At 35.7% G+C, this 26,972-nt stretch overlaps 4 protein-coding genes across 4 annotated transcripts in view; 2 read left to right on the forward strand and 2 right to left on the reverse strand.

Moving 5' to 3' along the window:
* The window catches only part of LOC133186494 (probable acyl-CoA dehydrogenase 6), a 95,961-nt gene that overhangs the window by 13,037 nt on the left and 55,952 nt on the right, over positions 1–26,972 (forward strand). The gene's annotated exons all lie outside the window — the stretch shown is intronic.
* Positions 307–14,622, forward strand: LOC133186419 (alkyldihydroxyacetonephosphate synthase, peroxisomal-like). Its single transcript, XM_061321674.1, has 19 exons — positions 307–490; positions 953–1,042; positions 1,166–1,256; positions 3,322–3,442; positions 3,632–3,706; positions 4,144–4,215; positions 4,417–4,496; positions 4,616–4,696; positions 4,935–5,060; positions 5,501–5,609; positions 6,423–6,602; positions 6,761–6,900; positions 7,060–7,109; positions 8,705–8,774; positions 8,949–9,010; positions 12,360–12,449; positions 12,652–12,751; positions 12,864–12,921; positions 13,273–14,622. The coding sequence occupies exons 1-19, from the start codon at positions 357–359 to the stop codon at positions 13,410–13,412; spliced, it is 1,869 nt and encodes a 622-aa protein (XP_061177658.1). The 5' UTR covers positions 307–356; the 3' UTR covers positions 13,413–14,622.
* Positions 15,804–20,976, reverse strand: LOC133194160 (uncharacterized). The gene is made up of 3 exons (XM_061330194.1): positions 20,680–20,976; positions 17,996–18,145; positions 15,804–17,742 (listed from the first exon to the last, which is right to left on the reverse strand). The coding sequence occupies exons 1-3, from the start codon at positions 20,891–20,893 to the stop codon at positions 15,818–15,820; spliced, it is 2,289 nt and encodes a 762-aa protein (XP_061186178.1). The 5' UTR covers positions 20,894–20,976; the 3' UTR covers positions 15,804–15,817.
* Positions 23,083–26,096, reverse strand: LOC133194260 (uncharacterized). The gene is made up of 3 exons (XM_061330280.1): positions 25,684–26,096; positions 25,213–25,362; positions 23,083–24,505 (listed from the first exon to the last, which is right to left on the reverse strand). The coding sequence occupies exons 1-3, from the start codon at positions 25,898–25,900 to the stop codon at positions 23,646–23,648; spliced, it is 1,227 nt and encodes a 408-aa protein (XP_061186264.1). The 5' UTR covers positions 25,901–26,096; the 3' UTR covers positions 23,083–23,645.

Raw genomic sequence — 26,972 nt, forward strand, 5'->3', positions numbered from 1 at the left:
AGCTACTTCCTTTCATTTATATAATTCTTCCTATATATCAACTATATATAACGATTGAGGAATCGTGTTTCCTCCGGGGGGGGGGGGGGCTCCAAAGTAATTTATAAGATTATTTTTACTATATAAATAAAAATAAAAAATAAAATAGAGGTTTATATGCATGTTTTTATAATGTCAATAAATGTACATATCTATGGCAATGTAGAATAACCAGGCAAGCTAAAAATTTATCACTCGTATGGAGCGTAGATTGCCGATTGAAAAATTCATGATATGATCGGGATCGGGAATCAGGAAATCTATATAACCTTTGACCTTAGTGGCGTTATCGTTGATAACCAACCAACGTGCCAAAGATGTCAAAAACTGGTGAAAGTGGTCCAAAGAAAGGAAATGAACCAAAGAGCAATAGAACACTCGACATAGAGGGTCGAAATGTGAACGGAAGGGTGCCGATGAAGGCGGAAACGCCCACTATACCGAAGCGCCGGTAAGTGCGAGTCCTTGCTTACGAAATCTTTTCATATCCTGCCCAAATCTACAGGGGCTCTTGTTGTAACGCTATCTTCTTTGGTGACGTACATTAACTAGACTATCATGGGTATACATCTGCCTATAAACTCGATCGGAGTTATTGTTATAAATGCATCTGTTTACTCTCATGCATTATACAGTTATAATTCGTTCTAGTCTTAAATATGAAGGTGTAAATTAAAAAAAAAAAAAAGAAAAGAAAAAAAAATCCCTATATGATAAACCAGGTTATGCAGATCTTTAGAATTTTAATAGCAATAACAGAGGCTTAAAAGGGTGTGATTTTTACGTGATCTTGACATTGGATCTCGAACAAAAGGCCATTTTATATATGTCATTTGTGGCCCTGTTGGTTAAAATATCCAGAACTGCTTCATGGACAATGTTCATTATGTTACTACCATATTTTATATAATAGGCAGGAGCTGTTAAAGTGGAATGGTTGGGGTTACAGTGATTCCAAATTTTTTCTCAACAAGGATGGACAAGTGGAATTTTCAGGAGATCGGTAAAATAAAAGCTATCAGTTTTCAAAAGTAAATTTTAAGAAGGCAGACTTAGCTTCAATACTGTGAGATTCATTTTGTTAATTCATGCCAAACACTTTTTTATTTTTGTGGGTGATCTACAGGTATCGTTTGAGTGGACAGGTGATGCCACTTCTCCGAGAATGGATGATGGCAACTGTAGGCATTAGTCTAGATCACAAGACACCAGCTCAGGTAAAAATACAATTAGCAGTGAAAATGGAAGTTAGAAAATTTAAAATTTGAAATGACGCCATTTTAAAGGGTACATGGTGTTATGTAATCTCTGAACTATCATGGACCATACATTCTTCATCTTCAGAACATCAGGGGTCCTGTGTTAACTCATTGCTGTGGGACCCCTGACAAACTTCATTCAGTATCTTGTAATGAGTTGACACAGGACCCCCTGTCATTGTGAGGTCGTACATTCTTGTATTCATAATCATGAAAGTATGTGTTGATGATCTAGCAAATCTAAATCTGTAATCACTTTTTAGCTCACCTGAGCCAAAGGCTCAAGTGAGCTTTTCTGATCACATTTTGTCTGTAGTCCGTCTGTCCGTCTAGCTGTCTGTCCGTCTGTCTGTCTGTCCGTCCGTCTGTAAACTTTTCACATTTTCAACCTCTTCTCAAGAACCACTGGGCCAATTTCAACCAAACTTGCCACAAAGTATCCTTGGGTGAAGGGGATTCAAGTTTGTTCAAATGAAGGGCCATGCCCTCTTTCAAGGGGAGATAATAAAGAATTAGTGAAAAATTAATAGTATCCTTTAAAAATTTTCTTCTCAATAACCACAAAGCCAGGGAAATTGAAACTCATGTGGAAGCATCCTCAGGTAGTGTAGATTTAAATTTGTTCAAATCATGACCCCCGGGGGTAGGGCGGGGCCACAATGGAGGATCAAAGTTTTACATAGAAATATATATAGGAAAAACCTTTAAAAATCTTCTTCTCAAGAACAGCAAAGCCATGATAAGTCATATTTATATGGAAGCATTCCTTAGATAGTGGAGATTCAAGTTTGTTCAAATCATGACCCCCGGGGGTAGGGCGGGACCACAATGGAGGATCAAAGTTTTACATAGAAATATATAGGAAAAACCTTTAAAAATCTTCTGAAGAAGAACAGCAAAGCCATGATAAGTCATATTTATATGGAAGCATCCTCAGGTAGTGTAGATTCAAGTTTGTTCAAATCATGACCCCCGGGGGTAGGGCGGGGCCACAATGGAGGATCAAAGTTTTACATAGAAATATATAGGAAAAATCTTTAAAAATCTTCTTCTCAAGAACAGCAAAGCCCTAATCGGTCATATTTATATGGAAGCATCCTCAGGTAGTGTAGATTCAAGTTTGTTCAAATCATGACCCCCGGGGGTAGGGCAGGGCCACAATGGAGGATCAAAGTTTTACATAGAAATATGAAGGAAAAATCTTTAAAAATCTTCTTCTCAGGTACAGCAAAGCCCTGATTGATCATATTTATGTGGAAGTATCTTCAGGTAGTGTAGATTTAAATTTGTTCAAATCATGATCCCCGGGGGTAGGGCGGGGCCACAATGGAGGATCAATGCCTGAAATAAAAATATATAGGAAGGTATCTTCTTCTCAAGAACAGCAAAGCCCTAATTGGTCATATTTATATGGAAGCATCCTCAGGTAGTGTAGATTCAAGTTTGTTAAAATGATGACCCCGGGGATAGGGATGGGCCACAATGGGCGATCAAAAATTTTTTACATAGGAACATATTGGAAAATATCTTCTTCTCAAGAAATGAAAATCATGTTTAGTCATTTTGATATGGAAGCATCCTCAGGTAGTGTAAATTCAATTTTTTTTTTCAAATGATAACCCCCAGGGGTAGGGTGGGGCCCAATGGGGATCGAAAGTTTTATGTAAGAACACATAGAAAAAATATTTCTTCTCAAGAACAGAAAAGCTATGTTTAGTCATATTGATATGGAAGCATCCTCCGGTAGTGTAGATTCAAGTTTGTTCAAATGATGACCTCTGGGATAGGGAGGAGCCGTAATGGGGGATCAAAATTTTACAAAGAAATATATGGGAAAAAAATTTTAAAATCTTCTCAAGTACAACAAAGCCATTTGTTATATTGACATGGAAGCATCATCAGGTAGTTTAAAATTCAACCCCCCCAACCCCCGGTAATCTTTTCAATACTGAACTGATTTGTGTCTAGCCAATGTGCTCAGGTGAGCGATGTGGCCCATGGGCCTCTTGTTATATTCGTATAGCCGCCATTGACAGCCAAGGATATAAATGCACCGACAAGAAATGAAGAATTTATCTCAGATCTTAGAAGAACCAGCATTCCTTTCACTGATGATTGTCAGGACCGACTTTTTCGTGCTCACGGTACACTTGTTGTCTATGTAAAAAATGTATCAGACATCTGTTGTACTTTAATAAGAAAGTTAATTTAAATAGAGGATTCAAAAAGTCAATGTACAATATAAGTCAATATACAATTAAATTGGTCCAATCTAAGAATAATTTCTGTATTTGAATGCTTGGTATGAATTTACTTTTACTTATTAATTTTAGGACACACATTACATGAAATTTTTGTCTTGAGAGAGGGAATGTTTGACCGAATCCCTGATCTAGTAGTTTGGCCTCGTAAGTTTCAGATTGTCTTCATACAATTTAACATTTTATGTTGCTAATTTGTTTGTTTTTGTTTTTTATTTGTGGTCAGTCTAATATTATAAATCAGAAAAGTAACAATCAGTTGATTATAATCAAAGACTATTCATACTGTTGTAACTATATGCATCATAGCAAGAAACTGTAAACATACTTTTTTTCCATGTGGTCATAATTCCACAGAATCACAATTTTTGTTCTATCTGCGGGTAGCAAATTACATGGATTAATTGGATTGCCATTGTATGTCTTAAATGAAATTTAAGTATGCTGAAATTAACTTTGGTTTATAATTTGTGACCACATAGCATAAATTAATCCCACACAGGAAAAAGTCTGTCTTAAGTAGTTCATTGTTACTCATGTGGATAGAAATGTTCATTGAAATGTTTTTGTTTTTGTTTTCTCAGAGTGCCATGACGATGTTGTAAAGATCACAGCTTTATGTTGTAAACACAATGTAGTCATTATTCCATTTGGAGGTAAGAAACACAAGAATATGAATTTTTTTTTCCCAATAGATTCTTTCTCTGTTGAATTCAAATGAGTTTACTTTTCAAAAAGTCGTATCATTTTGATTCACTTTGATTAAACCTCTCTTTTAACATAGCAACAGGCTATCTTACATCAAGGTATGCAACCCTTAAGTATTTATTGATTTGTGTTTTTATTTTTATTGACAGGAGGAACAAGTGTGTCAGGTGCTTTGGAGTGTCCAGCCGAGGAAAGAAGAATGATTGTCTCCCTTGACACATCACAAATGGTAACCATAGCTTTAGCTTTATAATGTCACCAGTCATTTAGTCATGCTCTGTCACACAGCAGATATAATGGACAATATTTGAATGTAGACTTACTTGGAGGAATTTTACTTAATTCTAGAACAAAATCCTGTGGATTGATGAGAAAAATCTGACAGCCCACTGTGAGGCAGGGATAATTGGCCAGGATCTTGAGAGAAGGGTAAGCTTAGATGAAAGATCTTCAGTAAAGTATGTTAAATATTTAAGCCAGCTACAGTTCTACAGTAAATGATTTTTTTTTTGATAAGTTTATATGAATTATTACACACAGAGGGCAAAAGGCTAAGTTGATCAAAGTGAGAATTCATTAGTATGTCTTCCTTTAACCTTATTTTGGTCACTTACAAATGTATTTTTAAAATGATGTCACTCTAATAGTACATGTATTTTCTTTTCAGTTGGCTCAGAAGGGTTTCTGCACTGGACATGAACCAGACTCAATGGAGTTCAGCTCCCTTGGTGGCTGGGTGGCCACTAGAGCATCAGGAATGAAGAAAAACATTTATGGCAATATTGAAGATCTGGTAACTATTAAAGAAAAAGGTCAAATTTCTTTAAAGTATTGATAGAAAGGAATACAGTAATGAATGCAAACTATGCCCCGATAACTTTCATTTCAAATAGAATTGATCAGCATAATATGTACAGTAAGATACACTTATAGCTGAATGCCGGGGACAAACAGTTATGATTCGTCATTAATGTAATTTGTTTTATCCATCATTTTTAAAATACATTTTTGAACTATGGGGAATGAATATCACTGTGCTGTAAACATGAATTCATAAAAAGCATGTTTGCTACAAGCAAGTTTTACTATGCACAACTACTTCTTTACAAGTCTGGACTCTAGCAAGTGCATGTGGTGTTGCATTGGTGTTGCAAAAATAATTGGTTCCATCACTGTGCTAGACCTATTATCTTTTATGTATCATATCAGTATTGATGGTAAGTTTTATTACAGGTGGTGCACATAAAGTTTGTGACCCCGAGGGGTGTGATGGAGAAGAGTTGTCAAGTCCCACGCATGTCTTCAGGATTAGACATACATCACTTTATCATGGGATCAGAGGGTAAGTAACTCTGATTGTACTGTAAAATCTGAAAATACAGTAGAACCTCATTAGTCTGGATTTTACAATCTTGTATAGAATTGTTAAAGGCATAGAGTCTACATTTTGTGCAACAATCTCCAGCTAATGTTAATCATGCAAGCTTGAGAAATATTGTACCAAAATGTGGGCACCACAAAGCGGAGCATCCCCTCACAAAAGAGCACATCGATCCCGACATTTAAATTATTAATTATTACCTGGGTAACTTCCATTATTTCCTATATAGCTTGTAACATGAGCTTTGATTGGTTACAAAGTCAGGTGTAAATTTCCGTACACCCGACTTGAGCCGGGGGTAAAAAATGTGACTTCACAATGCATAGTTTCTCTATGATAAAAAGCAAATAACATGACGTCACGATGCATTGTAGTAAATCTTATCAATAGCTTGAAACACAGTTGATTGGACTTGTTTACAAAGAATTTATTTGGGTACATAGGAAATAAATTTGTTATCCAGGTCCAATGAAGGGTGTACGGGGATTTACCCCGGGTTGTATTCCATACACCCTTCGGCCTCAGGATGTATGGAATAAAACCCGGGGTAAATCGGCCCCAGAGTGTATGGAATAAAAGCTGGGGTAAATCCCCGTATACCCTTGATTGGACCTGGATAACTAATATTATGCACCAACTCATCCACACACACAATTATATATCCCCCCCTGCTTCATTGCAAGGGGATGTAAATAAGTTAAAAAGCTCTTATAGTCAATAGGTAAAAGTATGTAGAAGAATTTTATCTGAGATGTATCTCTTTTTCCCATTTAGGAACACTGGGTGTGGTAACTGAGGTGACATTGAAGATTCGCCCTCTTCCTCCATGCAGAAAGTATGGCTCCATAGTTTTCCCAGATTTTGTTAATGGTGTCAACTGTCTTAGGGAGATAGCAAGGCAAAGGTGTGCTCCAGCCTCAATACGACTAATGGACAATCAACAATTCCAATTTGGTGAGAAAATTTTCAGAAGAATGTTCTTACAAGAGTCAAACATTATTTTGTCTTAATTTGGTTTTTGCTAATAAATGTGATCTGCTGGTATAATTGTAAGGAGCTTTATTTTAGTGATGTTGGGTGGTAGTATCAGTGTTTGTTTTGGTGTTTTTTAGGTCATGCTTTGAAACCTGAGTCAAAATCCTTATTAAATAGCTTTGTTGAAGGCATTAAAAAGTTTTACATCACAAAACTTAAAGGTTTTGATACGTCCAAGATGGCTGTAGCTACTCTCTTGTTTGAGGGGACTAAACAGGTTTGTACTTCAAAAATATATATATACGATGTCTAGGAACTCGGTATTCTTTATCTTATATAATGCAACAGATTTTTTAAAACAAAATTTTAATTTGCAGTACATGTAATGTCAAGCGTGCTTTATAAAATTCATTTCTCCCATCTTTCTTTTTAACAGGAAGTGGCAGCACAAGAGAAGAGAGTGTATGAGATTGCTGCTCAGTTTGGGTATGGGAGAATATACATATAACATGACCTGAAATCTTACATTCTTGATTTGTCAGTTTAAAGGACTTTTAAAGTTCTTATATTTTGAAAAAAAATAGTATTTCGTCATGATTTATTCATTGAAATAATATTTGTATATAACTTGTCATAACCACTAACATTTTTAGCTCACCTCGACGAAGTCGAGATGAGCTTATGCTATACCCCCGGCGTTGGCGTCGGCGTCGGCGTTAGCGTCGGCGTCCCGGTTAAAGTTTTAGGAGCAAGTCCCATTCCCAAGTTACTATAAGCCCTACCTGGACCAAACTTGCATGGATGATGCATCTAGAATGGACACTGCCACACTTGCTTCGGATGCTGGATCTGACCTAGATTTTCCAGATGAGTGACCAGGTTAAAGTTTTTGGAGCAGGTCCATTCCCAAGGAACTATACGCCCCACCTGAACCAAACTTGTATGGATGATGCATCTAGGGATGGACACTACCACACTTGCTTCGGATGCTGGATCTGACCTAGATTTTCCAGATGAGTGACCAGGTTAAAGTTTTTGGAGCAGGTCCATTCCCAAGGAACTATACGCCCTACCTGAACCAAATTTGCATGGATGATGCATCTAGGGATGGACACTACCACACTTGCTTCGGATGCTGAATCTGACCTAGATTTTCCAGATGAGTGACCAGGTTAAAGTTTTTGGAGCAGATCCATTCCCAAGTAACTATACGCCCTACCTGAACCAAACTTGCATGGATGATGCATATAGGGATGGACACTACCACACTTGCTTCGGATGCTGAATCTGACCTAGATTTTTCCAGATGAGTGACCAGGTTAAAGTTTTTGGAGCAGGTCCATTCCCAAGTAACTATAAGCCCTACCTGGACCAAACTTGCATGGATGATGCATCTAGGGATGGACACTACCACACTTGCTTCAGATGCTGAATCTAACCTAGATTTTCCAGATGAGTGACCAGGTTAAAGTTTTTGGAGCAGGTCCATTCCCAAGTAACTATACGCCCTACCTGAACCAAACTTGCAATGATGATGCATCTAGGGATGGACACTACCACACTTGCTTCGGATGCTGAATCTGACCTAGATTTTCCAGATGAGTGACCAGGTTAAAGTTTTTGGAGCAGATCCTTTCCCAAGTAACTATAAGCCCTACCTGAACCAAACTTGCATGGATGATGCATATAGGGATGGACACTACCACACTTGCTTCGGATGCTGGATCTGACCTAGATTTTCCAGATGAGTGACCAGGTTAAAGTTTTTGGAGCAGGTCCATTCCCAAGTAACTATACGCCCTACCTGGACCAAACTTGCATGGATGATGCATCTAGGGATGAACACTACACACTTGCTTCGGATGCTGAATCTGACCTAGATTTTCCAGATGAGTGACCAGGTTAAAGTTTTTTGAGCAGGTCTATTTCCAAGTAATTATAAGTCCTTCTTAAACCAAACTTGTATAGATATTGATCTTGGGGTGTACACTAACTAGAAAAAATATGATGTGAGATTTGCCTTACTTATAGATAACCTTCGTCGAGGTGAGCTTCGTAATCTTTGATTACCTATGTTTCAGGGGTTTGCCAGCAGGTGCTGACAATGGGGAGAGAGGATATATGTTAACTTTTGTTATTGCTTATTTAAGGGTAAGAACCTTTTTCAGAGCTATTTAAATTACCTTATCCCTGCTCTGTTGATCTTCATGAATCTGTGATTTTCAAGTACATTCAGTAGTTAAGATAGAAGACAAGTTGCTGTCAGTATAATTTTAATCTTGACCTTTCTTCTGAGTATTAATGCAGTCAATCTCTTACTTTTAGGATTTGGGATTTGAGTACTACATAGTAGCAGAATCATTTGAAACTTCTGTGCCTTGGGATAGGTAAGTATTTGGCTGCAGCACTTTCATTTTTAGCTCACCTGAGCCAAAGGCTCAAGTGAGCTTTTCTGATCAAAATTTGTCCGTTGTCTGTCGTCGTCATCGTTGTTGGCGTTGTCGTTGTCGTAAACTTTTTACATTTTCATCTTCTTCTCAAGAACCACTGGGCCAAATTCAACCAAACTTGCCACAAAGCATCCTTGGGTAAAGGGGATTCAAGTTTGTTCAAATGAAGGGCCACGCCCTCTTTCAAGGGGAGATAATTAGGAATTAGTGAAAAAATAATGGCATCATTTAAAAATCTTCTTCTCAAGAACCACATGGCCAGGAAAGATGAAACTTATGTGGAAACATCCTCAGGTAGTATAGATTCAAGTTTGTTTAAATCATGACCCCCGGGGGTAGGGTGGGGCCACAATGGGGGATCCAAGTTTTACAAAGAAATATATAGGAAAATATCTTTCAAAATCTTCTTCTTAAGAACAGTAAAGCCAAGATTGGTCATATTTATATGGAAGCATCCTCAGGTAGTGTAGATTCAAGTTTGTTCAAATCATGACCCCAGGAGGTAGAGTGGGGCCACAATGAGGGATCAAAGTTTTACATAGAAATATATAGGAAAATATCTTTCAAAATCTTCTTCTTAAGAACAGCAAAGCCATGATTGGTCATATTTTTATGGAAGCATCCTCAGGTAGTGTAGATTCAAATTTGTTCAAATCATGACCCCCGGGGGTAGGGTTGGGCCACAATGGGGGATCCAAGTTTTACATAGAAATATATAGGAAAATATCTTTAAAAATCTTCTTCTTAAGAAACGTAAAGCCAAGATTGGTCATATTTATATGGAAGCATCCTCAGGTAGTGTAGATTCAAGTTTGTTCAAATCATGACCCCCGGGGGTAGGGTGGAGCCACAATGGGGGATCCAAGTTTTACATAGAAATATATAGGAAAATATCTTTCAAAATCTTCTTCTTAAGAACAGGAAAGCCATGATTGGTCATATTTATATGGAAGCATCCTCAGGTAGTGTAGATTCAAGCTTGTTCAAATCATGACCCCTGGGGGTAGGGTGGGGCCACAATGGGGGATCAAAGTTTTACATAGATATACACTAGACAAAATTGCTAACGCACCACTTGTTATTCTTATTTGTGAGTTGATAATTTTCCTGATTGGTACTAGTATATAAAATATGCCATCTTTTCCAAAACAGTTGGATTGACAAATGTCTTGGTGTCATGTCAAGACCCTTAAAGGACTCTCTTGTCCAAAAACCAATTTCCCGACGTGCACCGCGCACCTTTTTTGCCAAGATATGAAGTTGGTGATTACCGATGGTGGTCCGTGACGTTGCGACTGGAGCAGACTCCCACTTAAAAATCAAATGATATACCCTGATTGACTACCATATCGCTTAGTAGTCATCCAGTGCCTTGGTGTCTCTACCAAATCAACCCAACTTTCCGGTTGCCCCAATTTTGTGGAACAATCTTGAAATTATTGTGTGGTGCTCACTTAATGCCGTCAATATCTATTGTAAACATTTTTATGATCGTTAATTCATATTCAACAGTTTTTCACCAGAGGAATTCATAATCATTTAATTCTTTTAATTTTTCACAAATTTCTTCAAAGGAACCCCCTGCAGAAACCATACTGGCTGCCTTAGCACGCTCTTCTAGAGTCAAACGCCACATACGGTGTAACTTTTTATTGAGTTTTTAATTAGTACAAACATGAAGAACACAATCACAAAGAAAACATTAGAAAATTATTCCACCAAAAAAGTATGGATATCATTTTATTTTTTTCTATGAAGTGGTTACGCTTCAGTAAACATTGTTGTTTATTATCAGTTAAAGCACTTAAATGTCTCATTTTTTATCAAAGTAACATAATTATATCTCAAAAACACCATAAACAAGTTTTGAAAAGAAAAATGTTAATTTATTTAGGTGGTGCGTTAGCAATTTTGTCTAGTGTATATAGGAAAATATCTTTAAAAATCTTCTTCTTAAGAACAGCAAAGCCATGATTGGTCATATTTATATGGAAGCATCCTCAGGTAGTGTAGATTCAAGTTTGTTCAAATCATGACCCCCGGGGTAGTGTGGGGCCACAATGGGGGATCCAAGTTTTACATAGAAATATATAGGAAAATATCTTTCAAAATCTTCTTCTTAAGAACAGGAAAGCCATGATTGGTCATATTTATATGGAAGCATCCTCAGGTAGTGTAGATTCAAGCTTGTTCAAATCATGACCCCTGGGGGTAGGGTGGGGCCACAATGGGGGATCAAAGTTTTACATAGAAATATATAGGAAAATATCTTTCAAAATCTCTTCTTAAGAACAGCAAAGCCATGATTGGTCATATTTATATGGAAGCATCCTCAGGTAGTGAAGATTCAAGTTTGTTCAAATCATGACCCCCGGGGGTAGGGTGGGGCCACAATGAGGGATCAAAGTTTTTCATAGAAATATATAGGAAAATATCTCTTAAAATCTTCTTCTTAAAAACAGTAAAGCCATGATTGGTCATATTTATATGGAAGCATCCTCAGGTAGTGAAGATTCAAATTTGTTCAAATCATAACCCCCAGGGGTAGGGTGGGGCCACAATGAGGGATCAAAGTTTTACATAGAAATATATAGGAAAATATCTCTAAAATCTTCTTAAAAACAGTAAAGCCATGATTGGTCATAATTATATGGAAGCATCCTCAGATAGTGAAGATTCAAGTTTGTTCAAATCATTACCCCGGGGATAGGTTGGGGCCACAATGGATGATCAAAGTTTACAGAGGAATATATAGGAAAAAGTCTTTTTCTCAAGAACAGAAAAGCCATGATTAGTCAAATTGATATGGAGGCATCTTTGGGTAGTGTAGAATGAAATTTGTTCAAATGAGGGCCCCCGGGGGTAGGGTGGGGCCACAATGGGGGATCAAATTTTTACAAATGAATATATGGGAAAAAAATCTGCTGCTCAAGAACAACAAAGCCATTTGTTATATTGATATGAAAGCATCATCAGGTAGTTTAAAATTCAACATCCCCCCCCCCCCCTGTAAACTTTTCAATACTGTACTGATATTTGCTTTTTTTTTTCCTAGCCAATGTGCTCAGGTGAGTGATGTGGCCCATGGGCCTCTTGTTTATTTAATTGTGATGTACTTTCATTTTTAAATACACTCTTTTATCATGAAAGTAATGCTTATGACATATGTATCTACCATGCTCAGATAATATGGATCCATAGTCCATGGCTTCATTTAAGCCCATTCAATTTGGAAACTTGGCACTGTGAGAGTTCTAAATGTTTTGTAGCATTGTCTTTCTTTCAGGTGTTTAGACTTGTGCCAAAATGTCAAAGACAGGTTACACAGAGAGTGTAAAGAGAAAGGCATTCAGTTTCCTCCCTACATCACCTGCAGGTTAGTGAGACTGGGAACTTTTATATTCAGTGAAATAAAGTCTTGCAGGAAAGCATGTTATTGCAAAGCAGGAACAGGAAATACTGCTCTTGTTTGCCAAGCATAGTTTATCTCAATTGTTATGCTTTTATTGATGAAAAGAATTGTCTATGTTTAGATTTGACTATTAATGTCAGGATTTATAAGTTTTCTTTAACTTTAGGGTAACACAGACATATGACGCAGGTGCTTGTGTGTATTTTTACTTTGGTTTTAATTACCGAGGAATTCAGAACCCAGTCCATGTGTATGAAGAAATAGAGGTAAGATACTTTTGTAATGTTTTTGTCCTGTACATTGTACAATAATGTGCATTTTGTGTTACAGTGTTGATTAGATTTATTGATACTGATATTATATCCGTATTTTTCCTAGGGGTCGGCAAGAGATGAAATTTTGGCAAATGGAGGAAGTATATCCCATCACCATGGTGGTAGGTTTCTTTGTTAACATTTTAAATTGATTTCCCACTCAAAGATATTACATCCCACTTTTCCCTATTGAATTACAGTAAAATTTGGTTATAAAGAACTCAGTTATAAAAAGAAGTCTCAGTCATAAGGATTTTTTTAATGAATCCCTTAGGTGACTTTTCACTGTGTTCCTTATACGGATATAAAAATTCTCAGTTTAAAAGAAAGTTCAAAATCCCAGTAACTCTCCTTATAATAGAGTTTTACTGTATACTCTAGATTTTCTGATTTAACAAGTAACATTAAAGGAAACAAATGGCCGACATTTATTTGAAATGTTCTGATATTTATAGTGCATTGCATTCTTTCAGTTGGTAAGCTGAGGAAGAAATGGTTGAAGAAAACAGTTGGAGAAGTGGGACTAGGATCCATGCGGGCCATCAAGAGTTTTATAGACCCCAACAACATATTTGGAAATGACAACCTTATGATTGGCGAAGCAAAGTTATAAAATATTGGACAAGTTACATGTAATTCAAATAAGATAGAGTATACTATAGTGAAAAAAATTGGGATAAAAATTCAAACACTCTTGAATCTTAGTCTTATCATTTAAATGGAAGGGTAGAAAATTGCAATCATTATATCATATTAAAATACATGGAGTATAAGATAGATAGAATGTTTCATTTACATACAAAAGTTGAACATCAGTCATGTGGCAAAGTTATTACTGGAAAGAGGAAAGATGATAGCAAGATCTTTGAGAATGAAATCCTTCTGGCTAGTGCAATATGTGAAGTTTTGTATGGTACATGATGTGTACTCTATATATGCACTCTGAACTCTTTTAAACTTATTTGAAATTACTGGTACTCTGTACAAGATCATGCAAATTTTATATTTTGTCATTAAACTTCAGTGAATATTTGAATACACAGGTTTGAGACTTCATATTTTCACAAGATCCAAGAACTCTTGAAAAAATGGGAGAACTTGGTGACAGATTGCTCTCCCCTTTTTTATACTCTGCTTTCATGGTCAGTTCCATTATGTAGATCTTTAAATTCTGTCATCTCTTTATTATGCCAGTTTGGCAGGTTTCTTGCATATTTGATAATTATCTCTTGTATATTCAGTTATATAATTTATTTTAGTAGTTATTTGTACAATATTGAACCAAATTATTCTTTAATTATATTGTATCATTTTTTTTTTTCTTCATACTCTGTTATTTGAAAATCTTTCTTTGTGCATGATTCTTGTTAATTTTATTTTTTTTTAACAAATGAACAAATATTGAAAGTAGTAAAGTCTGTATATTTCAATCTACAGGGTACAGCTTTTGTTCAAATCCATTAGAAGTCGTAATAATCAATTTCGCCATACAATTTATTTTAATAAAGTTCAATCTCAGTGTTTATGATTTAAATGTCAACTGTGTTATTTTTTTTTGCATTTTGAATGTCAGAAAATTGTATGGATGATTTCTTTTTGTGCAATTTAATTTATGAAATGACTGGTTATGCATGATGCACATGTATACATGTAGCTGTGTTCGTTCATCAGTCAATCATGTTCAATTTAAGCATTATTTGTTTGTTGAATTCTTTTTACAAAATTTGATCATTATGCTGTAATTAATTGCTGTTTTAGACAGCCAATCCAACAAACCAAAAAATATATGAAAGTTTTAAGAAATAAACAGAAATTAAATTCAAGCTAAAGAATGTTTATTGTTACTAACTTTCAGAGGTCTGATAACCACAAGCTGATACTCTGGTAAGAGAGATAACTCAATGAGTAAATTATTGCTTTAGAAATTTATCAAGTTGAAATGTCATTTTGGTCCAATTTTGCACTTCAAGCTATGATAAAATTGTTTGCATTTTACTTACAAAATACATTTCTTTGGAAAATCATGAGTTAAAGAAACATTTGATATGAGTGAGCTGAGGGTTAATTATGTTTCACTGTCATTCTTTCTATTCCTGTTAGCATGCATAAAAATGTGCTGTGTAATACATTCCATATACAAAGTATGGAAAATGACTATCTTTTTCACATTTCCATTGACAGAATTTCTTTAGAACAAGGGTGTTGAGTGCTCTGCACTTGGAGATTATTTTTTAAATGGTTTATGCGTTTGTTTCTCAGTTGGCAATATGTCCCAAAAAAGAGTTCATTGTAAATTTTCCATGAAATTGTAAACAAACTCAACACATGTAACAAATGATAATTTTGAGAGATCCAGGAGAGATGAAGTGTGGAGATATAAATGTGTCTCGTATTTGGCTTAATCTGTACAACCCACAGGTGTTTGGGGACGGGACACCTCTCCTCTGGCATTCCGTTACCCAAGGGTTCAACTTTTTTTCCATAAAATATTTTTGTATGACACATTGACAAAGTATTACAATTGAAGAATCCTAAATATAACCTAAAACTAATCTTTTATATATATATATATATATATATATATATATATATATATATATATATATATATATATATATATATATATCACACTCTCTGATACCTAAAAAAACAAGGTTCTCTTTTAGTATCAGAGATTGTGAATTTTTATAAAAGGTTATACTTTGTGAATGTGTCATAGAAAAATATTTTATGAAAAAAAGTCGAAGCATCCTTGGGGTACAGAATGCAAAGGGGGAGGGGGTCCGTCCCCAAGCACCTGTGTCATAACTGGCACTTGTATACACGCAGCCACTGTCTATATAATATGTATTTGGGAAAAGATTGTTCTGTAAACGCTCTTGTTACATTTGACTTCTTCGGGGTGACTGAATACTTCGGAGTATGTAACCAAAAGAAAATTTTAAAGATGAACAATCTTACCAGATTTATTCAAATTAAAATACATAAACATTACATTGTCAATAAGAGGAATACAGTTTAACTTTTGGCACTTTTAGAGCGGTCTATAATATATTCCACTTTATTTTTTTCGTCCTGCGTGAGGTCCTCTTCATATTTTGGAATCGAGAGTTCATAGCAGCATTTCTTGCAACGATCATGAACTATAGCAATCCTTTGTTCCTTATTTGCACGTCTTTGCTTGGTGAGGGAGGCACTTTTATGACTTCGACCTGCAAGGGACATATCAATTTTGGGAAACGATGTTTTAGCTCGCTTCACCTGCTTTTTCTTTTTCTTCTTTACTCTTGGTTCGTCAAACGACACTAGAGGTCGCTGATACAGCGCAGACGTCGCATTTTCAGAAGAGTATGTTTTTGCAGAAGCTTGTGTAACGTGGGTCTTCCGGGAAACTCCGTCAATTTGTGCTTCTCTATCCGTGTCAGTTTCTTCGTTGTCGGAGAGTCCCAATCCATCTCCGGGGTCATCGATGATCTCTTCCTCGCTACTGGCGTCTGCTTCATTGTCAGCAATTGCCCCCTCGTCTATCTGCCCCTTTACTTCATCTTCATTTAAAATTTCGTCAATTGTTTCCTTTAAATTTTCATTTTCGGTTTTCCGACTTTGATCGTCGTCTTTTTCTGCTCTTTCATTTTCAGTGGGTAAATCTGATGAAATATCTCCTTCTTCATCAAATGTAACATCCGCTGGTTTATTAGCGTTTTCGACCATTTTGAGAGATGTATCTATGTATATTGATGACATTTTACTTTGATTGTCCATTGTTCTATTTATTTCATCTATAATTTTGTCCATGTTTTCATCTTCCTCACACTGCGATATACTCCTCAATTCTTTATCCACTTTGGAACTTTGCATGCTTTCAGACTGTCTTCCATTATCGATATGTGAAATCTTATTTGTCACCTTTTTCTTTTTCTTTTCAACGTCCACTCCTTTGGGAGAGATCATTTTTGAGAATCGATGTTTTCTTATTTTGGGCAGTCCTTGTAATGCAGTAGCCTTTAACATCAACTCCTCTTTGTGATTCAATCTCCTTGGACTGGGCTTTTTGATCGGTTCCAACATATTCTGAAGACAACGACTTCGAAGATGATGAAATGATAGATCTTCTGCACTTTCAACGTACTTAACGACTTTTGGATAGTCTTCCGTTTTAAGGTCTTCAACAAACTTTGTTATGGTGTGTTCGAATGGACATCTTTTGCAATTTACTCTTAGAATTGCTATCCTGTGGTTTTTCTGCGCCATTCTCATTTCATGAGCAGACTGTCGAAGCTTTTCTTCATCACGTGTGCTTTTGGCGGGCTTTGGTTTTTGCACCCTATCCGTAAACACTACTGGGTAATCATTGAAAGACACCCCAGTTTTGACAGGTGGTGCTATGCTCTCTATATCCTCATCCTCCTTCTCGACATCTTCAGTCACGTCTGCTGAACTCTGTGGAATTTCTTCTAATTGTTCTGATTCATTGATTTCCTCATTCTGTTTTGTGTCGTCTGCTTCTTCTTTTTTGAAGGAACTCCCGCCGTCTGTTGTTGTTTCTGTTTGCTTACTTTCATCATCCATTAATTCATCCAGCATTTCATTGAAATAATCGAAATTTGGCGGCGGTTTCTTGTGGGATTTTTTACTTTGTCTTGTTGTCGGCCGGAGGTACTCTTCATATTTATCCTCGCTTATCTCAACGAGGTCTTTCAGATGCGTGCCAACAGGTGGTTTTACACTGAAATCAAACATATGTTGACGAATATCAAAGCCACTGCCAAGATGTTTCCTTTTCTTGCTCGTGCGAACGAGAACTGCGTTGAAACAATTGAGGAGGCTGCCCATAACGACTGGAATTATGCTTATGATCGTCATGAAAAATCCATATTCAAGAGAGATCTGTTTTCCGCTGTTATTGTAAGCGAATGAGTATGCTGCGATGATGATTAGAAGACCTGTACAAAATATATCAAAAAATAAATGAATGCCTCGATCAGAATTAGTAACATCAAACCAAGAGGTTATGACTGGTCTGCGGATATTCCGATTTGCACTGTAGTAGATTCGATCTACTAACATTATATCAAGTGTACGTTAGCAATGAAAACTAGGCAATACCATGTCTACGACCAAAAAAAAAAAAAATTAAATGACACCAATGCAAGAAAGTGAAAGACTAATATCAAAAGTATAAATAGGTGAACTCACCTGCGACAATTCCCGTCCCCGCGGAGGCGTACAGTAGTCTCCTTTTGGTTCTATACTCCCAGTAAAATTGTAAAAACCCCGTCCCCGTGGATACAAAGTAAAAGAAGAGGCCCAGACTGGCCATAGCCTGGACAAAATCCTTCCAGGATCCTGCAACACAAAAAAAGTATAAAGAATGTGTTTTTATCATATATACATATATTGCTGAAATATTTGGGTATATTTATCAATGTCTAAAACAGAAGGTCATTAACATGTGTTTCAAAACTCCTGTACATGTATGTATAAGGACAATTGCACAGTTTATGTCTTTGTGATTGCCATTTAAAAAGAAGACTGGGGCCAAATAATTCTGTAAATAATGCAGATACCAACCAGATACGTTTTCCAAATAACAAAAATACTTCGCACTTAGAATTTTATTTTTCAAATCAACTACGGAGTTTTACCTTTTCTTCACTTTCGTATAAGGATTAAAATGTCAGAATTAGAAGGAAAAAAAATCAGTCATTATGCGAGAAATGGTCATTTAAGGTTATTCATCCCTCTCAAGTTCTGAAAATCATCAGCCAAGTATAACTGAAAATGCTCACAAAAATATACTTGAATTCAAAAAGTAGTATGTACATTGTATCTTCACATGCCATTTTCTCATTTTCGCCATTTTACGGTAGTTAATCATTATGAGCAGGGAAAATTACAAAATCTCAAATACATATTAAGGAATGTGAAGAAAAGTCAATAATGCACTGTCTAGATGAAAATTGATCAACAATTTAATGTATTCTAGGATTAAAAAAAAACAAAACAAACAAACAAATAAGATATCCAGACAACAGTAGAGAAATTAATGAATTTGATACCATATGGTATTGTAGTTCTTCTTTTAACTTCAATTTCTATATAACATGTATATGTTATGTTAAAAGTATGTGTATCGCAAGTTATCACAGAACAATTCCAATTTAGTTTCATGCTTATAAGGTTTGGTATAAACAAAAGCTTATAGGATCAAACTACGAGAGACTGTTTTTCAAAAGCATTATATATAACGCTAAGGTAAAGGAATATATTACTATATCTAGGCCGTAGGAACCGGGGAGGGGGGGGCACGAGGGGGCCGTTCCCCCCCCCCCCCCAATAATTTTGCCGACCTATACAATACTATAGAAAACATAACTACTATATGCTTGTGCCCCCTCAATAATAATATTTGATAACCTTTTTGAAATTTTGGTGGTTGATAGTGCCCCCCCCCCCCCCACTGAAAATGTATGGTTGTGCCCCCTCAAAGTGAAATTGCTTCCTACGGGCCTGTATATAATAAAGAATTTTTACTTTTCCATTTCGCGTTAATTCGCTTTTCCAAAAGGTGCAATGACGCCTTTTTACTTTTCGTTACAAATTCTTGTTGAAATGACGCTATTACGCGTTTTAACTTTGCATTGGTGTGTCTTTTCACATTTGCCCTGTAGTTTGCCCCTTATAGGCTTTCGTAGGCATATAAGGCGAGTTTAAAGAAAATTTGATTTCTGTAAAATAAATAAAATGGTTGTGTGATGGGGCGTCCGCTTCGTGATCGGGAGGTACCGGGTTCGATTCTTGTTCAAACCTAAGACGTACACATAGGTAGTGACTGTTCCTTTGCCATGCGCCCGCACTAAAAGTGAAAGTCACTGGTCTTTCGGATGAGACCTTAAAAACCGAGGTCCCGTGTCACAGTAGGCGGTTGTACGATAAAAAACTCTCACTGATCATGGTCCCGAGTATATTTTCAAGATTGTTTCAAAGAAATCAAACTACCTTAGATCATATAGTAAGAAGCATGAAATGAAAATAGGTCTACAACAAGATTTAATTTCCAGCTTTATTCTGAGACTTATTCAAATAATTATTTTTTTGATACTGAGTTAATGTTCCTTGCTGAGAGATGGACATCCTTAATGCAAAATTTTATTGTTACCAAACTTTACATTACTTTGAAAAAATATTCCCAATTAAAGGACAATATTCTGTAATGACCAATATCTGCAATATCAAAAAATCAAAAATCAAACTTTGATGGTGAAATCTAAACCAGGGGAACATCTGCAGACTTCAAATCATTACATATTTTCATCAGTCATAACGCCATATGTTAGAAATAACGTCAGGAAAATGACGTAAATTCAAAACTTAATTATTTTGAGAGAAAACTTTATATATACGCCGATATTTTGAGTAGAAGTCATCGAGCGCAAGTCTGCCACAACTCCAACTTTTGATATAATGTCTAGAATAATAATATCATTGAAATATGTGAATATTGCACTGGAGCAGGCTTGCGCTCTGTAAACTCTACAGTCAAAATTGAACAAATTTTGTCCTCTTTTTTTAAAAAGTAGTTTGTGACGTAACAGAATAATCTACTTCCGATCTATACTATTTCTTCTCAGATTTGTTCATACAATATATACAGTTGGGCACATTTCTAGACATTTTCAAAATTTGGCTTTTATGGGGGCAAAAATATGCTTTTACCGTTTATAGTTCTTTGATTCTTGCAGGCAGACACGTAATGTCTCCGTTTTTACCAGTAAAAGTTATAAAAAAAAAAAAAAAAAAAAAAAAAAAAAAAAAAAAAAAAAAAACCAAGCATGCTTTATGTAAGTATAAAGTAACATTCTGTTTGACACAGAACTTACCATCCACATTAGAAAGATGGAAAGAGTCGCATTCAGATTTAAGAAAGTCCTCAATACAAGTCATAAAAAGGCCATATCTGTGGATTTGGGTGGCGTCTGTTGACGTGTATTTGGCCCAGTGTGGAAGTCCATAAGCCACCACATAGTCAATAAATCCCAGAAGGATGAAGAGAAAAGTGATTTTGCGCAAAAGCGCTCTCGCCTTTTGGTTCATGGTTTCATATTTCCAATATTTTGTCTTTTTTCTATAGGTACATATTTGGTAACTGCTTAAAAATCCGTATCTAACATAGCCTGCGACTCCTCCAAGTCTTCTTTGTTAGGCATTTCCTTAGATATCAGGGATTTTGATCTTTTTATCTTTGAATCAAAATTTATTCAGTAAGACATTGAATTGTGCCACCATAGCCGAGTGCCTTAAAAGAATGGACCGAACGGTTATTATGAAGACTTTGTATCTTAAAACATTGACGGGTTAAAATGTCGTAACCAAGACCTATATAAACGTTTGATAATTCCCCCCTCTCCCCATTAATTATACTGTTTATGAAGTTCCTCTTACAAAGATAATCACACAGAATTGAAAGTGCAGCATGAGATATAAAATATGTCGTCTGTGTACTTTAAACTGGTTGACCAATTTCGTGGATTTTTCATGCACCATATATTTTCAAAAGAACACAAACACACTTAACAAAGTATTGAATTCTGAAAGTGAATTCAGAATATTAATTGCACCTTTTGATCATTTTTAAAGCAATAGTTTTCAAGGACGACGGAGAGTTCCGAATGAATGGACATTGAGGGGGAGTGTTTCATCTGAGTTACCAACAACACTGTCAACCAGTGCAACTGCAGATTGCCCATTAAACACAATGTCACACTGCCGAGAAGCTTTCACTTGTTCGTTTAATTTTACCCCGAATTTAACCCTTTTATTCTTTTTATTCTATTCATTTATTTACTAGGCTTTTTTGTTAAATGTTGTTATAGATACATTAGTTTCCTTAAGAAATGAGATGTGAACAAAAAGGTAAAACTGAAATCAATTCTTCTGGTTTTTGGATCCCAAAACTTATTCATATGTAACATTTCTTTTACCTTTTATCAATTCAGAAAATCGATATTTTTAATAAGAAGTACATACATTTCATCCACATTAAAAATTAGTCAAATTCTAATGAAAAATCCTAGCTTGAAAAGTGGTTATAGAATTAAAACCATGGTCCTAGTAGGTGTAAAAATTCAATTTAGGCTGTTGTTTTTATTCTTCATATCGGCACAATTACCATGAAAAAGGAAGACAATAAACTTTTTTCTTAGAGATGTTACAAGTATTTGTGGTAGTTTAAGTAACTAGTATACTTGAACTTTTCAGGAGGTTTTATCAGTGCCGTAAATCTTCATCCCTTTGTTTGACAGCGAAACTTCAAACTTTGGTGAAAATGTTCTACCTACTTTTTTGTGAAAATAAACACACAAATACACAGACACACACCCTCCCTCACCCTCAGCCCCCCCCCCCCCCCAACACATAATGTTCACCTTATTTATTTGAAGGCCATTAATTACTTTAATTGTAAGTTGTTTTTATTTATTTATTAATTTGTTGTTGGGGGGGGGGGGTAGCTACAGATACGCATATCCCAATTTTTAGACCATTGAGCTTCAGATCTGCAGCTAAGAAGGGGATTTTCGAATTTGACATCTTAAGTAATTTAACATACTGAATTGACTATTTTTGCCCTTAACCAGGATATCGGTGCTGTGAATATTATGCGTCGTTAGGTATTACATGATTGATACGCTTTTCAAGCATTAAGTTACATGGAAACATTTATGCTTATGGATCTTATTACTACTTTTTCAACAACAACAGCTCCCCATTTGTCTATCAACTTTCGTGTAAACTTCTTTATCGCTAAAGAAAATGGATTTTGTTCAAAATCAATAAAACTGTCCATTTAACTCTTGTACTTGGGTTAAAGGATTAACTTTAATAAATGTTTTGAGAAGTTTCTAAATCTGGAAAAACATATTTGAAATGGAGAGACTGAATTTTGTTTATCTACGAAACGAAGCTTTATACTGTTATATTCCCTTTATAAACTTGCACAAAACTTTTTTTGGCAACCTCACAAGTATTTTGTTAAGTTCGTGGTTCATAATGTTTAGCTATATTTTAAATAAATGGAAGCATTCATTTCCTTCGTCCCATGAACAAAAACGCTGTTTTGAACGTGCAGAGAATACAATTCTGTTGAAAATTTTAAAAAAAGATCTCAAAATTGTCAACAAAATGTACCTGCACTGCCCTTAATATACGTTCAAACCTATTTTCCGAATAACATTTTCATCCAAGCCGGCACAATGTGCAAAGAAAACAAAGAAAAAAGGTAACAATACATTAAAAGGCACATTTTATTTTGAGCAAACAGTTTTCAGGTTTTTATTTTAAAATCCCAAATCTGCATCATGCGTCCTTAATGCCAAGATACCCAAAGCAACAAGCGGATAATGAATGTATGAAAGACAATCAATTAAGAAAGGGTAAAGCAAAACTAATCTATATTTTAAGCTGAATAAATATTTTTTTCCCTTGATTCTAATGTACAATGCAAGTACCAATTACAGTATTCGACTTAAATGTTTCTTTCATTAGAAAAAAAAAAGAATAACTCAGTTGCTATTTCAAGAATTTAAATAAAAGGTGGGGATCATACGCAAAAACGCTGCTAAGTCACAAATTTTATTGGAAGGAGGTTCACAGTATTAAATAAATGGATGCCCAAGCACACGGCCTGTTTTAAATGTAGAAAAATGACAGCCCAGAAGTCATGACTGTGATAGTATTCCCTTTTATATTTATGCCATCTTCGGAAATGTAGAGAGAAAAGGGGGTGGGGTGGGGGGGGGGGGTGGTCAAAATCTGTTTTACATTAAAAATTTTGGCTCCAATCCAGCAATCACTTTTCTACTTCTGGTAAGTCTTCAAACTTATGCGATAGCATGCTATGTCCATGAACATCGACTGCGTGTGGTTCGTGTTCATCGGTGCTGAATGCGGAGTTTGATCGTCCTTTCTTGATTTTCTTAGTGGATGCTTTCTTGGATTTCCTATACGCTCTAGTCTTCTTCAAAAGATCCGAAATTTTAATTGGATCAAAGACATGTACCTTTTTTACACTCGGACCCTTTGCTCTGGGGTTCGCAGCCTGTTCTACGCACCAGGGTACCGGGGTGATATCGTCTTGGACATCTGATGGTGTGTAAAGCCGTGGAGTTTCTGCCGATTCCGACATTTCAGTACTCGGGTTATGAATATTATAGTTGGTTAATGAGGCCTCTCTTTCGTCCAAGTTTGGATTGACGTCATACTGTTCCTGATTAACAGAAAGTTCTGCAACTTCTCGATCTTGTGATTTTGTTTCATACTTATCATACGCTTCTCTCTTAACAGTCAACTGCTTGAAAAAGAAAGGATCTTCGTCTGGCGACATCTCAAAGTCATCGCTAGCAACAACTATGCCTGTAACAGGTTTCTTTTTGAAATCATCGAACATGGTGCCAGTAGGTGGAAACATAAAGGCAGGTTGTTCCAGTTTCCGTTTTCTTCTCCTTTTCTTTCGCCTTTCTTGGTGCATTTTCTCCTCATCTTCTTTCTCATCTACGAATACCATAGTCCGGGCAACTAAAATACCCATCGCAGCAGCATAAAATAGAGGTGCAATGCTGATGGCTGCTAGATAGAATGCAATGTCGTCACTTCCGGCTGAATAGGATGGTTGGGATTTATAAATGGCCACAACAAGAATTATGAAGATTCCTAAGAAAAGATAAGGAAAATATTAAATGAAATGAAAATTTTCTTCAATTCACCATACGTTTTAAAGAAATGTTTAGTTACGTAAACATCTTTGAATTAATTCCTGGATGTCGACCTTGTTTTTGAAGAGGAACTGTAAAATGGGTTTAACTGAATATTTACAAAACTAAGATTCTAACTTTGCTTGTGTTATTAAATTTTCAACTATTTGTGTATTGTGTCAAATGTACAACAAATATATAATCAATTTTTTAATTAATTGAAACAACGGCAAATACTTTTGCCCCCACCAAGTCTAATTTCTGTTAGACAAATGAATAATTATCTGACAGGATTTTCAACCAAAACATGGAGAAACCTATAGCTTTTAACCTACAGGGCAGCGACCCCATGAACATTCCAGATAGCAAAATAATAAATTTTCATTAAATATTCGTGTGCTTTAATTCGCTTTTGAATCTCAGTCAACTGTTAATTATTGGATCAGAGCAGGTTATATATTTAATTGCCGGTGTATCATTCTTTCCTCTGTAACTCTGGCAGGAATTCGTGTTCAAATGTTTAAAAAATATATTTCAAAAATATTGTAACAAACATTTTTACCTCAAAATCAAAGAAAATTTAGTCTGTAGTGCCGACTAACACATACATTCATGATTGTAAGAAATGTATATATACATGTAATTTTAATTATTAATGATTCTAACCTGCCACTAATGATGTTCCTACTGAAGCATAGAACAGTCTTTGTCTTTTCTCGTTGATCCAGCAGAGCGCCAAAAATCCAGTAGCCATAGCGGCCGTGTAGAAAATGAGACCAATACTGGCTAAAGCTTTCAATGGTACAATGATTCCCCCTGAAAGAATACATTTTCAATATTAATATTTTTTCTATCATATTATCAGTAGCCAATAAAGGGGGGGGGGGTATATTAACGAAATGCGATTAATATATCATTTCTTCTTCCTGTTAACAATTCATGTTTCAGGAACAACCTTGTCGAAAAGAAAAAAAAACTGGATAGGAATGTAAACAGTAATAATTCTTTCTTGTCTGTAATTTTTTGAACGTCAAATACGAAATATAATGCTTGTGTTTGTACAAGGTAGAGTCATTATATACCTGTATGGAATTCTATCTTGTTAAAGTCATATTGAGTAATCAATATGTAACTAACCTTCAACATTGTCGAAATGTGTATACTGACAACGACTTCCTCCATCGCTGTCTAGGATACAGGCCATAAAGATTCCATAGTTGTAATGCTGTCCTGTCTCCCGTTTTGTAAATTTATACCATCTTGGAATAAAGAAAGAAACGACGAACAAAACATACCCCACAAATAGGGCGAAAAACACAGTCTTTTGAAGAAATAAATTCGCTCCTCTGTTCATCTTTTTTTGAACCAACTTTTACCAAATTTCAGCACCGAAAAAGTATGATTTAGTACACACGTTTACACAAATACTTCGAACATTTCACTTATTCTTCCCCCCTAGTGCATTTGATAACAATCGAACAGAATAACACCTATGTGTACAATGGTTGTTGATCCACGGGAATTTAAACCAATTAACCATTCTGGCAAAAAGCATCCTGACACCCAGCCATCCGTGACCCAGATGGGTCTTGGGGGACGAAGAAAGAGTTAAATGCCAATGACTGCTTGTTCATTTTATAGGATAACAAATATATGTCTCAACATGTCTTTTGAAAGAGAAAGTTATAAATTTCCTCGTAAAAATTACATTTTCTTACGGTATTTTGTAATTTTATTAATTTGATGATTTCAAGATACCAAATGATTATATTCTTTTCAAATGCACTATTTACTATAAATCGTATGTTCAATAAACATTATAAAAATTTATTCACTGCTCAGAAAAAATTTACTATATTCGCAGTAAATCAACCCAATCATTTAAATGATCTCATATAATGGCGAAGACTTTGAATATGACAATCACTGCTTGCTGTGGGATGGTTCAAGTGCGAAGGCGAGAGAATCAACTTAGAACACGAAGCTGAAAGAGAAGTGGAAAGATACGGAGTAACTTACGACCACTCGATGCTCCTCGGATGGCTCGTGCCTTGAGCACTATGAAGACCGTCGCTGTATCAGCCGAAGGTTGACCTTATGACTACAGATCGACAATTTTTTGATCAGTTTGGTATTTGCCTTGACTGACCAACAAAAAAAGACAGCAAGTAATACGAAGTCACGTCTTCTCTTCCTTGCTTATAGTTCATCTCCTGTATATGCGTCTGCAGAGAACAGAAAATCCTTCAAGAGATCAAAGAAGTGGTCTCGAGCTGCTCTCTTTTGCAACTACAAGAATTTTTTTCGGGGGGGGGGGGGGGCATATACCCTCTATCAAAAATCCATCTCAGAATTTTATTGACAAGCAAAAAAAAAAAAAACAACCTAAAAATTTACCATAAATCTTATGTTCAATAAACATTTTA

This window comes from Saccostrea echinata, unplaced genomic scaffold, assembly GCF_033153115.1.
Source record: "Saccostrea echinata isolate AGI-Se365-2 ecotype Australia unplaced genomic scaffold, CSIRO_AGI_Sech_v1 ptg000001l, whole genome shotgun sequence".
NCBI lineage: Eukaryota > Metazoa > Mollusca > Bivalvia > Ostreida > Ostreidae > Saccostrea > Saccostrea echinata.